Consider the following 14,690-nt stretch of genomic DNA (forward strand, 5'->3'; position numbering starts at 1 on the left):
GATTTGGGAGCAACACTAATAGTGTTATAAATTAAGCTTAACAAAACCAAATACTCATTATTATATAGTTCCTGATTCCAAACAGTAACTAAAATAACCAAATACACAGTACGTCCAGTTTGGATAAATCACTTTAGTAAGCGCTTTTGAAACATGTGTTTATGTAATATAAGCTATAATCTGTTTTGAAACATGTGTTTATGTAATATAAGCTATAATATGTTTTTATAAGCTATACTAAAGAGTTATGGAAATAGTCGCATTAAACACGTCTTTCACAACACTCAGCAAACAGAAACAATGATAATAATTAAAAATCTAAACAAAAGCAGTTGCAAATTGAAACAAATTATTAAATTCCAATATACCTATAGTTAGATTATGACAGTTTTACCCTCCAAATCAGCCCAAGCTCTAACATGCAATTTCATCGAACCGTTGAATCGACTTCTCTCATCAGAGACTCATCACACTTCACCTTGCTTCGTCGGAAGAGACGGCGGCGCCATCGTTTCTTCTGCCGAGCTATGAGAAGTCGCTTCATTAAAGTCAACATTTTTAATTGACAAAAAAGGCAACATTTTAAAAATGATGTATTTTGGTCAATAATATAGACCACATACATCATTTAATAAATGAACCCAAAAAGTTGATTTTTGCTTATAATAGTGACAGGAGGGAGTATGATATTTTAAAAAATAATTAATTGTGTTGATTTTAATAATAAAATTAGTATCATTTACTAAATTACTTTTATTCATTGTAGATATTGTAGTAGTTAAGTTCTCGTCTACCGAATGAAACGTCTTCGGTAACCAAATATAGTCCTCGTGAGCTTAGCTCAGTTGGTTGGACACTGCATAAAATATGCAAGGTCTGGGGTTCAATTTCCGGCCACCACCAAAAAAAAGATATTGTAGTAGTTAAGTTGAATAAAATTTAATAAATAAAAATACAATAGTGAAAAAATAATAATAAATTCGACATTAATATTCTAAAGTGACAATTATTTTAAAACAAATAAAAAATGTTAAAGAGACAATTATTTTGAGACGTAGAGTGTATGTCATTTTAAACAATAAAAAAAATGTCCCTTGAGCTTAGCTCAATTGACAGGGACATTGCATAATTTATGCGGGGGCTAGGGTTCGAACCTCGGACACCCCACTTCTCCACATTTAAGGGTTGGGGTTCGAACCCCGGACAATCCACTTCTCCGCATTTAAATGTGTGAGCTCCAGCCACTAGGCTACTAAATAATCAAAAAAAAAAAACATTCTTTTAAGTTTTGTGCATTTCATAAATTAAAATTTAAAAAATTAAATTCAATGCACAAGTTCTTACAACATGTTTTTACATTTAACTCATTAACATGTGTATTAAAGACATAGTTATCTTTTTTTTTTCTTTGTTCATTTTCTATTATAGCCTTTTTTATTTTTATTTTTTTTTAGAGAAGCCTTTTTTATTTATATAATTTCAACTTTTCAATGAATCATTATTATAAGGATCGACTCTCACGAATCATTATATATGGATTGATCCTTCAAACAAAAAACTATTATTAGGATCGAATTTAGTTTCAATGAAGTTTGAATTTTCACATAACAAAAACAAACTCTTTTTAGTTTTATTGAAAATAATTGAAAAAATGGTTAACTTGACAAATTGTATCTTTAAACCATTAAAACAACAATTAAACATTGATAAAAAAAAAAGAACAATTAAACAAAAATAAAATAAAAAAGTATTCAAATGACACTTTGATGAAAATGAAATTACTAATTTAAAATGTATTTATAGTATAAAAGACTTTATTTTTTGTATATAAACAAACTAAAAAAATGTACTTATAGAATAAAAGATTTTTTTTATATATAAACAAACTAAAATTAGTAATTTCACGACATCTAAGAAGAAGTCTGAGTTTGAACCATGGTCACGACGTGTGACCTAATAATTTTTGCACTTTTATTATTTATGCTAACATTTGTAAACTATTTTACCAGACATAAGAATTTTCCTCACACATGCTCTTAAACTCTTCTTCCAAAATTATAAACTAAAATTTGTGTTAAAGGATGTGTTGCTTGCTAGTACTCCTTAGAATACAAACACATATTTGAGATTTTTTTGTTTGCTGTAGAAATTTCCCCTTAGAATGTGACTGAACTTGTTTTGAAATTCTACATACATAATACATTACATTGAAATACTACAATGCAATATTCTGGTACCTGATAATCAAACACTTGAACTGAAAAATTCAAAAATATAAACTAAGCATCCAACTTTTTGAAATGGAAGTTGATATCATTGAACAGAGATTGTGATGAACCATTTGTCGGTATCACAATATGTACAAACTCTTGTATTCTTGAAAGAAAAAAAAATATCAAGATGGATTAAAACAAAGAGACTTTCTACTATATACAGTCATACAGTGTCTTCTACTTTGTGGCAAGCTGGACAAAACACGAAAATATGGTCTTCGTAAACACGAGCCATACGGTGTTGTTGCTTCTACACAAGTTCTGTCTCAGAAACTTTCAACTTCTTATACTCATGATTTTTTCTTTCTATAAGTATTCCAATTTGTGTACTAAGACCGAAATTCTCAAACTCTTCATCTGAGCTGCAAAGCATATCATTACCCACTGCCCTTTCGAACAACCAACGGCCTCTGTGGTGCGAGCAACCGCTAGACATCCTGCTTAACAATGCGAGTAGCCAGATGACTACAGATGGTTTCCTGAAAATGTACAGTCAAAGAACAAGTAAATGCTTAGTTTTGGATAGAGAAAAGTTGCGTAAATTACCGACAACAGGTGGAAATCGTCAGGAATGGATTCTCCCATGTTCAATTTTATGAGAGAGAATGTTGTTTAAAAATGGGGATAGAGGAGATTGAAGGTAGATATTAGAAACATCACTTCCTCAAGTTTATTTCAACATGAGAGGATCCACTCTTGCAATTATCATACATGATATTATGCAGAAAAAAAAAATTCTAACATGTTACAGTCCTAAAAATAAGAAAATAAAGTGATGAAAGAGATTTATGAGTCATATTAATTCTATAAAGAGAAATGGGGAACCAGTTTGTAAGAATTTAAAAACAAATTAATGGAAGAAAAAAAGGAATTTCTTTCTATTAAGTTATAGCAATTCAGTTCTCTTCTTGATGTATAATCCACTCATTACAACCTTAACGTAATACATGGAAGTACATAACCAAAACTTTGAGTTACAAAACGAAATTTTCCAAATCAATTCAGTTCATATATATAAATACTTCCACAGCATTTTTATTTATTTTTTTGCAATTTTTAATCTTTCAAACTATTGAACTATGATATAAGATGAAGTTTCTATATATCTTTGAGAATCTTCTTCATTTATACATTTTAAACCTATGAACAAGGAAAAAAATCAAATAAAAAAAGTTGGTAAGCTTTAAGTGTAAAATGTTTTCATTTATAATTTATCAAACTTCCATCAATGGAGTAGGAAAATATCCTCCCAACAGAGACGGAGAAATTAACACCGACATTGATTTGTCGACACCGATAACAATTTGAGAACGACACCAATAGTAATTTGAGAAAATAACATAATTGAATGTAATTATATGTGCCGGTGTCGTATCGGTGTCAAACACACACATGTTACACACCAGACACGCCTTCAATGCGAAGTGTTTGTGCTACAAAACATCCTCCACATTAAATTCAAACAATATTTTAGACTGCACAAATACATAAATCAATCAATGTTTATTATAATGATAATAGTGTAAAATGTAAACAACAAACTACAAACCTGCAATTAATTGAGAGAATCTAGCTCCGGTGCTCTTTTTGTTTTCTGAATCTAGCCCAAATCTTTCGGTGAAGATTTATACGGATTGAAAATTTCTTTCTTTTCCTTTTCTTTTGTGATAATGAAGCATTGATATCTTCATTTGATTTTGTCTTTCTAATATAAGGATCGGTGAATACCACATTCTCCTCCTCCGTGTTGGTTTTCTCTTTCCACACGTGGATTCCCATTTCAGCATAAGCACTATTGTCATATTCCCATTCCCACAACTTAAACTCCACATGGATCCATTCATTTTTCAAAAGTCCTTTGTCCATTATATACTCATATTGTCTTTTACTGAGTTCATTCAATTTCGGGGTATGAAACAAAGTTGTATGCTTCCGGCACACAAAGCTAAAGTCGTGACAAAAATCTATCTCAATTTTATATCCATTCACAAAATAATTGACTTCTGTGTCCAACATATTCTTATTGACTTCCGGAAGAATAAAAATACATGTGATAGAAGGGATTTCTTTACGAAACCAGAAAGAAATTGTGTGTCCCCTGCTTTGGTGCTCAAACCAATCTGGAATCCTCTCTGTTCCGGTTGGGAAATAAAAACAGGTGCATCGAGCCTCATGTAGTTGCTGTTCGTGTATATGAAATACAAATATATATATTACACATTATCAGATATAAATATATATGAAATACTATAAAAGATGTCAAATACTATAGTGCAATAAAAAACAACAACAAACCTGACTCATTAACATTCTTCTACATGATGAACTCAATGATTTACATTGATATGCGGACAGCTCCTCAAGATTTGGTGGAATCCCTCTAATTTCCTCAAGATACTTGCAGTAACTCAAGTTAATATAAACAAGATGGTTAAGTGCACTAAGGCACTCAGGAAGGACTTTGAAATTATTCTCCGTTAAGTTTAGATGTGTCACATTAACACACCACTTGAGAAGTATTGGGAGACATTCATCTGAGAGGTTGCAATCGTGGATATTAAGCCTTGTCACATTTGATAACACTATAGAATACATTTTATCATTCTGTTTTGGGAACCTTAGCATTCCACATTTCCATAGTGTTAAGCTATGAAGTTCACTGAGATTTTGAAATGAAGATGGCAATTCTCCTATGGAAGTATCATGCAACCAAATATTGACTATATTTGTCATCTTGCATAATAATTTTGGAAAACTCTTGAGACTCCTACAACAAGAGAGATTCAATTCTTTAAGAGATGTCAACCCTAAAGGTGGAAAACGTTCAAGCATGCTGCAACCAAATGTACTTAACCATTCAAGTTTATTTAGGTGTCCAATCGAATTGTGAATTGTAATTAAATTATCACAATTTTCAAACGATAATTTTTCTAAATTTGAAAGGCCTGAGACATTAGGTATATGTGTTAAATATTCACAATGGTCCAATATCAAGACTGTCATATCCTGGAACTTCTGCATAAACACAAAGGAAGAAACTATAAATAAATTAAAACGCAAACACTATACTTTCATAGTGATTTCTTTTATGTTGGCGAAAAAGAAATCATTGTACATTATAAATATATACAGTTAGAAAATGATTTTATTTCACTTGCCTTGCTTAAAATACTAGACGATAGAGACTTTGATGAACATCCTTCCCATTTCAATGCTTTCAAACTGCTTGGAAGATACTCGAGACCTTTAGAACAATGGCCATTTTCAATGATAAGTGTTTTCAATCTTGTCATCTTCTTGAAGGCCTTTCCTTTCTTGTCTATCACGGATTCCAAGGAGTGCAAATTCATACATATCATTTCAGTTTTACCAGTTCCCTTTTAACAAAAATAAAAATAAAAAAAGCATCAACCACAATAAAAATATGTTACAGAGAAATTTACATGTAATTAAGTGGAAAAAAAATACTAGTATGAGATGGTCATATTTAGTCCAAAATGAGCAAAGTTGTATTAAAACTAAATAACAAATTGAACATAGATATCAATCTTACTCACAGTGTTTTCTTTTAAAACGTGTACTATATCTTCTTGACGCCATAACCTACTTCTTTCTCCTGGCTCTTTAGGTGATTCTTGTCGGACGACTTCTTTACCCATGTTCTCTATCAAGTCATGTAATGTCACATAAACAACATATTTACCTCTAGTCATTATGAGAGACTTATCAACCAGCACTCCAATGTGACTTTTTATGCTATAACCATAATGATGATGAAGTATCTGTTCGACTTCTTCCAATCTACATCCTTTGAAGCAACAAGCAATGTCCAGAAAGACTCTCTGCTCCCCTTCTTCTAAAGCATCATAGCTCACTCTCAGTATCTTTTGAATCTCTTTATTGGGAATCCTGTCATACCCATACTTATCTAATGTAGACTCACATTCTGCAACACTCTTTCCAAACAAGTTAGAACCCACTACTTCTATCGCTAATGGAAGGCCAGAAGCATATGCAACTGCACGGTTTAAAATGTCTTCATAACTTGAAGGAACTTTCTCATTTTTAAAAGCCATCCACCTCAACAATTGAAGAGCTTCTGTCCCATTCAACCCTTCTACTGCATATGTTTTTTCTATCCCATGACAGTCTAGTAAGTGTTTATCTCGGGTGGTGATGATAACTCTGCTTCCAAGACCGAACCAATCATGTCCTCCAGCCAAAGCCTCTAGCTGATCCAGTTTGTCAACATCATCAAGAATCAAAAGAATCTTCTTTCTACATAGCCTTTCCTTAATGATTGGAATTCCCTCACTAACACCTCCTAACTTAATGTCCAATCTAACTGTTTTTAAAAGGAGTTCCTCTTGGAGATGTTTCAAGTTATTCGTAGTTGAATTCCCTCTTACATCTTCTAGGAAACATAAACCTTCAAATTGATCAGCAATGAAATTATAAATTGCTTTTGCAAGTGTTGATTTACCTAAGCCTCCAGTACCATAAAGTCCTACCATTCGGACTCCATCATCAGATCTTTCATCAAGAAGCGATTTCACTTGTTTTACTCGAGATTGCAATCCAACAGGATATTTGGCAACATGTAAGGGCTGACGGCTGATCTTGTTGGAGATGTATTTGACTATCTCTCCAATCAACTTGTATTCATATCTATTCATGTCCAATAAGATAAGTTAGTATGTAACAACATCACAATCACATCCATGTACTAAGAATATATTATACATTTCTAACTATTTCGACATATAAATAACTAATACTTGTTTAAAAGCGTATATAAAAGAGGTATTTCCCGTTTAACCTTTAAGATGAGATTATTGTGAAATTGAAATTAAAGAATTAAAATAGAAAAGGGAAAAATAGGATTTAAGTAAAGTTGGGTACCTAGGAGGACTATCATGGTAGCCGGAAAAGTTAGCAGCCTGGCTCAGAGTCTCTTTCCATCGCTGCAACCTCTTTATGTTATACTCATCATTTTGAAACCTTTTTTTATGCTCAGCCAATGCTTTACCATAACTACCTTTATGATGTCGCACATGAGAAGGTTCTACACCAAAGAAAACAGGCAAAACGAGGCGACCCTTTGTCTTGTAGCAATGAATGATGTGAACAAGTTCATCCAAACAAAACGAAGAAGAGGCATAGTTGATAGAAAACACAGGAATAAAAATCCTGGATTCTTCAATGGCCTTGAGAAGTGCTGGTGTGATTTCATCTCCTCTTTGAAGATCATTGTCATCAATGAAGGTATGGATTCCCTTGTCAGTAAGAGCCTTGTAGAGATTGCCGGTAAAACCGTGGCGAGTGTCAGTGCCCCTAAAACTGAGGAACACATGGTAAGTGAATGCATAGGAAATTGAAGAGGAAGAGAATGGTGATTGCATAGCCATGATAATTGATAATAAATTAGTGGAAAATAGGAGTATTTGAGATTATTGAATAGGGATGACTACGTACGTTATTGTTGTTATTGTTCTTATTGTTGGTGTCTGTAATATGTGACTATATTTTAAAATTGCAAGTGTGAACAAACTTCATTACCATTTCTCCTCCGCGTGACTTGTGTCGAGCTGTTAAAATATAATTATAAAACAAACTCTCTGTCATTGAACATAAAAATGAGAATTCAAACTTTGATAAATGTGAAATTTGATAGAATTTCTTCATTTTCCCTTGTGGACCATTCAATCACACATTAATATATTAATTGTATCACTCTCTGATTTGGGAATAAGTTTGAATGATTATTTTATGGTTGTTAGTTTATTTACTATGAAACTTCCTTTTGCTGAGGACAAAAACAATATTGAAAGTCTAATGAATGATACAATATACAAGAGAGTCTAGAATAACAACTGGTGGACCTGTTAAATTTAATGATTTAAATCAAAAATAAAAATAAATAAATTTGAAGAATAGATCAAAAGTAAATGTTAGTTAATCATAAACTATTTTCAAAATAGACTTTTTTTTTCTTTCCACCGAAAGTAATTCTATTTTTGTTGCGTCGGATACTAAATGTGGACACCTCTTATAGCTAGAATTGAAATATGGTTCACTATGTTGTGATAGCCCAACTTCTTCCTCGGTTAAAAGGGTGAGTTAATTATTATTCAAGGTGTGAGTTAATTATTATGCATGATATTTCTTAACATAAAAGTCGATCCTCCGACCTAGTATTCTAAAGGGCATAATTTGACCCATCACCTATAAATATGAGTTCCGATGTAGTAAAAATCAAAAGTGAATATTTTAAAATAGAACGTCTCTGCTTTCTTTTGAACCATGGTTGGTTACCCAATGATATGTAACTCCATTATTTTTAAAGCAAAAATTAGACATTGTGTGATATGCAAAATTCTTAAGTAGCTAGTACTAGTCATGAAAAATCCATTCTTATTTTGTCCCTCAGACTTCATTGCATTTGCTAGGGCCAGGTTAGTAGTGATTTAATGGCTTTGAAGTGTGCTATTTGATTTTTGAGGTTCAAATATTTAATATCAATATTTACTTTTCAAACAGCTTCAAAAAATTTGTTCATCATATTATCATATTTACTTTTCAATGTTTGAAATTCTTGTTGACAAACTAGTTCAGTTTTCTAAGGAAAATGTCAGAATGTTTTGATTCCATTATAATTATTTACTGTTTTTAACGTTTTTTTAAATTTTTTATGTCCCAATATAATTTATTAATATCAATTACATACGTATGCATATGCTGCCCTCAAACTCTTATCATTAAAATATTTCCATTGGTTCCAAAGAAATTTCATGGAAAGAGCATGGAAAAAGAAGTATATTAGTTATGTATTATTATTATAATTATATATATTGCCACCATACAAAAGATATGTAATGAGAAGGTGGTTTTACACTTGACTTGGTAAAAGTAGAGTTAAACAACTTGTTTTTTTGGTGGTGATAAAATATTTTTTGGGTGGTGAAACAACTTGTTTAAATTTATATATAAGCACGGGAGAATCTTTTACAAAATTATTATTTAAACCTGAAACAGCTTGTTTAATTTTATGTTTTTTATCTTCTTTCTTTTTTCTTTTTTATAATTTTATGTTTGAAGCATCTGATTTGGTTTGTTACTGTCTGGGTGATTAGGAAGAAAAAAATGCTAGGATATTTTGTGGTATACAAAAATCTCCTATTAAGCTTCTGGAAAATGTTAAACTTCTTTCCTTTTAGTGAGCTAAAGCTAAAAATGTAGTCTTTCAATATAGCTTTCATAATTGGTGCCAAAACCCTTTCCTATGTACGGGTATTGGTTAATTTATGTTTCTTTGTATTGAACACTTGATGTAAATTTTAGCTTTCTTTTTTGATACACCTTGTGCCAGGAAGATAGTCAGTTTTTAGTAATATATCTCTTTTTCATTTCTTCAAAAAAGTAAAGTAATAATTTAACATTAAGTTACCGTATAATTACATGAAGTTACCGTATACCCTTAAAAAAAATGAATTTACCCTATAGACTACTGTATAAACTGGATTTCGGTTTCGACTAATAGATAAATTCTAAAATGGATCATTATAAGCGGTACACCATAAATTAGTACTTAAAAAATGTTTGAAACTCTAATGAGGATTGAGGATATATGTCGTCTCTTGGTTATCGATGTAAAAAAATTGAAATAATGACTTATTTCTGAATCATTAGATATTAGAAGAATCTAGAGTTTTTTTAACCAGTGCTCTGGGAGCTCGGGTTGGTATTTTTCTTTATTATTGTTACTATTATTAAATAATTCCCTCACTAAGAAGATAGGTGATGAGAAGGAGGATTCACAATTGACTTGGTAAGGAAAATGGGAAGGAAGTTTCGTTTTTTATAAATAAATGGATACTCTTAAATCATAGTTCATATATATGAGACTCGTATAGATAGGGGTGGGAATAGGCGAGATCGAGTTAGGTTTTGCAAGGTCTAAGTCTGGCATGCCAAATTTTCTTAAAGCCTATAAGTCTGGCTTGCGGTCTGTCGTAGGCCTACTTTATAGGACTGAGTCTGACCTTCTGAAAGCCTGATACGGTATGCTAACCAGTTAAAATGCCTATATCCTATGAACTTCTTTAAATAAGCAATGTGATATAAGTTTAAATAGACTCTCGAACTAATAGATCAATTAGATTAAACTCTCTTTTGACAATCAACATGAGGGTTTAGAGAATTTGACAATATATTGTATCATATTTCAATTCTAGTTTATAATAATACATTTATATATGCAAAAAATTAATGTATACTAATAAGTTTAAATTTTTGAAAAAGTTAACAAATTTATTATTTAATTCAAATTACAAAATATAATATAATAATAAATAATATTATTTATGTTTACTTAAATATGCAGGTCTAATATGCTTAAGAGGTTTTTTGAATGGCATGTAACCTGACCTTTTAAACTAAATAGGCTTCTTAAAAAGTCTAGGCCTTCTCTATTTAAATGATAGTTATGGTGAAGCACTTGCAAAGCATGAAGGGAGGTTCCAAGATAATAAAAAAATAAATAAGAAGCGCTCGCAAAAATGGAAGATAACTCTTAAGGAAACTGCTAACTCAGGGCCGATCCAAGGGATAGGCACCCTAAGCAAGGGCTTTAGGCCCCGAAAAATATCTTTTTTTACTAGAGAAAAAAGCCTCCAATTTGTGATATGTCTGATAGTTTATAGTGAGATGATCAATGGAAAAAAGCATCGAAGAAAAACACAAATGCCTCCAAGAAGGAAAAAAAATGAGTCCCACATATTATGATAGTTTACTCTGATGATCATTGGGGGACCCATATTTTCAATTGTTCTTTCATGTAGAGTATAATAGATTGTTGTACGTCAAAACACATTTGTTGAAATTCACATCGATTAAGAATGAATGAAATGTTTGATGTATAAGAGAGGTAACAAAGTGATTTAGCTAGGGGTCATGGGCATTTAACTTATTGCCGATCCCGACGCTCCCCTTGTCTCCCCAAAAAATTAAGTTGCAATATTATAATTCTTGTCATCATCATGGATGTGATTGTTGTTCTGGTGCATTTATTCAAATATTTTTGATTGGACAAGAAGGAATATGAACACAATTTTATTGAAAACATAGTTAAAAACGTCTCCAACAAGATTAATCGTATTCTTTTACATGTTACGGATTACCTTGTTGGCCTTGAACCTCGAATATTAGAGGTGAGCTCACTTCTCAACTTAGGATCTAATGATGGAGTGTGCATAATAGGGATCCATGGAACTGGAGGAATGGGTAAGACCACACTTGCTCATGCAATTTATAATTTGATTTCCAATCAATTTGAAGGTTCATGTTTCCTTCACAATGTGAGAGAAAAATCAAATATGCATGGTTTAGAACATCTCCAGGAGCGGCTCCTCTCCGAAACAATTGGAGTAAAAATTAAGATAGAACATGTATCTTAGGGTATGTTTGGATGGAGGGTTTAGGAGGAGAAGGGAGGGGAGGGTTTAGATTTCATTTTTAAATTACGGACACTATAAAATATTTTTTGAAGAGTTAACATATTAACATGATAAATGATCATATAATACTTCAATCACACTTAATTTATTTTAGAGAAACATGTCCGTTATTTAAAAAAGAAAAACAAACCCTCCCCTCCCTTCCCCTCCTAAACCCTCAATCCAAACACACTTAGGGAATACCACTCATAAAGCAAAGACTATCCCAAAAGAAGGTTTTTTTAATTCTTGATGCAGCTGAAGAAACTTCAATATTTAGTTGGAGAATCTGTAGCAAAGTCATCATCACCACTCGAGAAAAAGACTTGCTAGCAATTCATGGGGTTGAAAGAACATATGAAGTATATGGGTTAAATAAAGAAGAATCTCTTAAATTGTTCAGCTGTAAGGTTGGTAGTAAAAATAAAATGGTTGATTCTAGTTATGAGTATATTTCAAACCGTGTAGTTACTTATGCTCATTATGGTTATTGCATAAAAAGTCATATTCGAGTGCTGGTTGATAAGTCTCTCATAAAAATTGATTTTGATTATGTGACATTACATGACTTGATAGAGGATATGGGTAAGGAAATTGTCACGTAGTAGGTTATGGTTTCACGACGGTATAGTTCATGTTTTAAAAGAAAATACGTTGAGTAAAACTGATATCCTTGATCAATTTTTTATGGCTTAAATGCATTTTTTACCCGTTAACTTTTAAAAAAAATTGTGATTTTGACTCGCTAACAAAAAAAAAATCCTCTACATTTAGAGAAATATGATCATTTGATTCTCGCCCTCTATCTTTAGAAAAATATGCTCATTTGGCCTATTATCTCTATATTCAGAAAAATATGCTCTTTTTGCCCCTTATCCTCTACAAAATGTTGCGATATTGGCCTCCTATTTTGAGACATGCATCTTCTCAAGAGTTTTGCAAAGTTTTGTAAAGTTAGGGGCTCAAATTAAACATGCATTTAAGCCTTTTTTTTTTTTTCAATCATTAACCATGATTTCACTCTTTTGTACTTATATATGATCATCTCATACTAGTTATTTTACTCTTTATGCCTGTGAGTCAAAGTTATATGTGTGTATTGTTATTTTTTTACGCAATGTATATATATTGTTATTGATTCACTATATTTGTGTAAAAAGGGAACTGGTAAGATCGAAATCATACGTTCGAATTCTCTTCCATTCAAAGCAATAGCAGATTGGAACGGAAAGGCGTTTAAAAAGATGAAAAATCTCAAAACACTTATCGTTGAAAAGAGTCAATTTTCTGAAGATGAAAGTTATCTTTGAGAGTATTGAAATGGAAAAAATGTTCTCTTGAGCCATTATATTTTTGAACAAGGGAAGTGAAATAGGTTCGTTTTCTTATTGTGTATATATATAATTTTCCATAGTCACATAATTCGCGGTTCGTTCCGGTACGCGGTACGGGTACGGGTTCGCGGTACGCGACAGGAGAAGAATTCGATACGTATAGGGGTATACAACTTCGGTACGCTCCGGTTCGTAGTAGTAATAATACCTAAATAAATATAGTGAGCTATAAAAAAAAAGTATTTTTTTTACCTAATTTCTTCTACCAAGTTTCTCACTCTCCACTCTTTGTTCATGTTCTTCTCACTCAGTCCTCAACTCATGGTGATTCATTTTATATTTACTTTGTAGTCTAAACCTTTTTTTCAACCAATCAGCGGTAACCATGCTTTGGTACGCTTGGTTCGCTGGTTTGTGCGTACCAATACGCCGAAGTACCCGAATTCGGTACTCACGTACCAATTCGCAATTCTCCCTTGATTACACGAATTATGTGACTATGTAATTTTCTATCAGATTGTGGTGTTCAGTTTTCACCTATTTATTTATTCTATTCTTTCTATTTATGCAGAAGTTCGAGTATATGAAAGTTTTGACATTTAATGGTTGTGTATATTTAACTGAATTACCTGATGTATCGGGTCTTCAAAATTTAGAAAATGTCTCGTTTGAAAATTGTAATAATTTAATTAAAATTCAAAATTGAATTGGGTATCTGAATAAACTTGAAATCTTAAACGCAAAGTGTTGCCTCAAGCTCAAGAGTGTGCCACCCTTACAGTTGCCCTCTCTGAAGGAATTGCTACTTTGTGGTTGTAGAAGTCTTGAAAGTTTTCCAGAATTATTATGCATGAAGACACATATAGAAGAGATTTCCTTGTTTGGTACTTCAATAAGAGAATTGCCATTGTCATTTCAAAATCTCAGTGAACTTCGTGACTTAACAGTATGGGGACATTGAAAGTTCAAGTTTTCAAGTAACATTTGTAAGATGCCAAAATTATCAAAGATTGCTGCTCCGGGTTGTCCTCTATTATTGCCGGAACATAATGGTAATTTGAGGTCCATAGTATCTTCAAACGTGGAATATCTTACGCTTGCAAACAACCGCTCAAATTTTGGATCTGTCTTCAAATTTGTTAAACGGGTCATTAACTCAAGATTTTGGTGGTGATTCCTTGTGTTACTTGAATGTTTCTTACAATAGATTCTCCGGTGAAAAAAATGAAGTAATGAAGAAGAAAAATGAAGGCTTTGAACAAGCCAAGGGTATTTTTGTTAGCACACCCCCTAATTTGATGACTTAGACTGCCACGTCAGCTAATTGGTGACGTGACAGTGATTAAGTGGGGAGAGGGGCGAAATTTTAAATGATTAAATTTGGAGAGGGCAAAATGTCAGGATTATGGAATACAAGGACCATTTTTTAAATGACCCCTATTTACAGGGACTAAACACATATAAAAGAATAAAAAAAAAGTATAAAATTGGTGGTAACCTCAAATTGATCTAGGTTGAAAAAAAACCAAAGAAACCTCAAAGCCTTCTAACTGGGTTGCAAGCTATCGTTATAATTATGTAATGCAACA

At 32.1% G+C, this 14,690-nt stretch overlaps 1 protein-coding gene across 7 annotated transcripts in view; it reads right to left on the bottom strand.

The window, feature by feature from the left end:
• Positions 1-7,769, bottom strand: part of LOC146917395 (TMV resistance protein N-like) — a 90,560-nt gene extending 82,791 nt beyond the window's left edge. For 2 of the 7 annotated variants that reach the window (XM_085719207.1, XM_085719210.1), the window contains exons 1-5: positions 7,176-7,769; positions 5,831-6,941; positions 5,432-5,650; positions 4,569-5,288; positions 3,823-4,454 (exon numbers count right to left, since the gene is read on the bottom strand). In XM_085719207.1, coding sequence (XP_085575333.1) covers positions 3,843-4,454; positions 4,569-5,288; positions 5,432-5,650; positions 5,831-6,941; positions 7,176-7,681 — 3,168 coding nt within the window. In that variant the 5' untranslated portion in view covers positions 7,682-7,769 and the 3' untranslated portion in view covers positions 3,823-3,842. Of the gene's footprint in view, positions 1-2,292; positions 2,753-3,455; positions 3,749-3,822; positions 4,455-4,568; positions 5,289-5,431; positions 5,651-5,830; positions 6,942-7,175 lie in introns of those variants that run through there. The other 5 variants (XM_085719204.1, XM_085719205.1, XM_085719211.1 and 2 more) reach the window with 5 other exon arrangements.
• Between the last annotated feature and the right edge of the window lie 6,921 nt (positions 7,770-14,690).

This window comes from Medicago sativa, chromosome 6 (genome assembly GCF_051527215.1).
Source record: "Medicago sativa cultivar Bolivia chromosome 6, Bolivia_mono, whole genome shotgun sequence".
Lineage (NCBI taxonomy): Eukaryota > Viridiplantae > Streptophyta > Magnoliopsida > Fabales > Fabaceae > Medicago > Medicago sativa.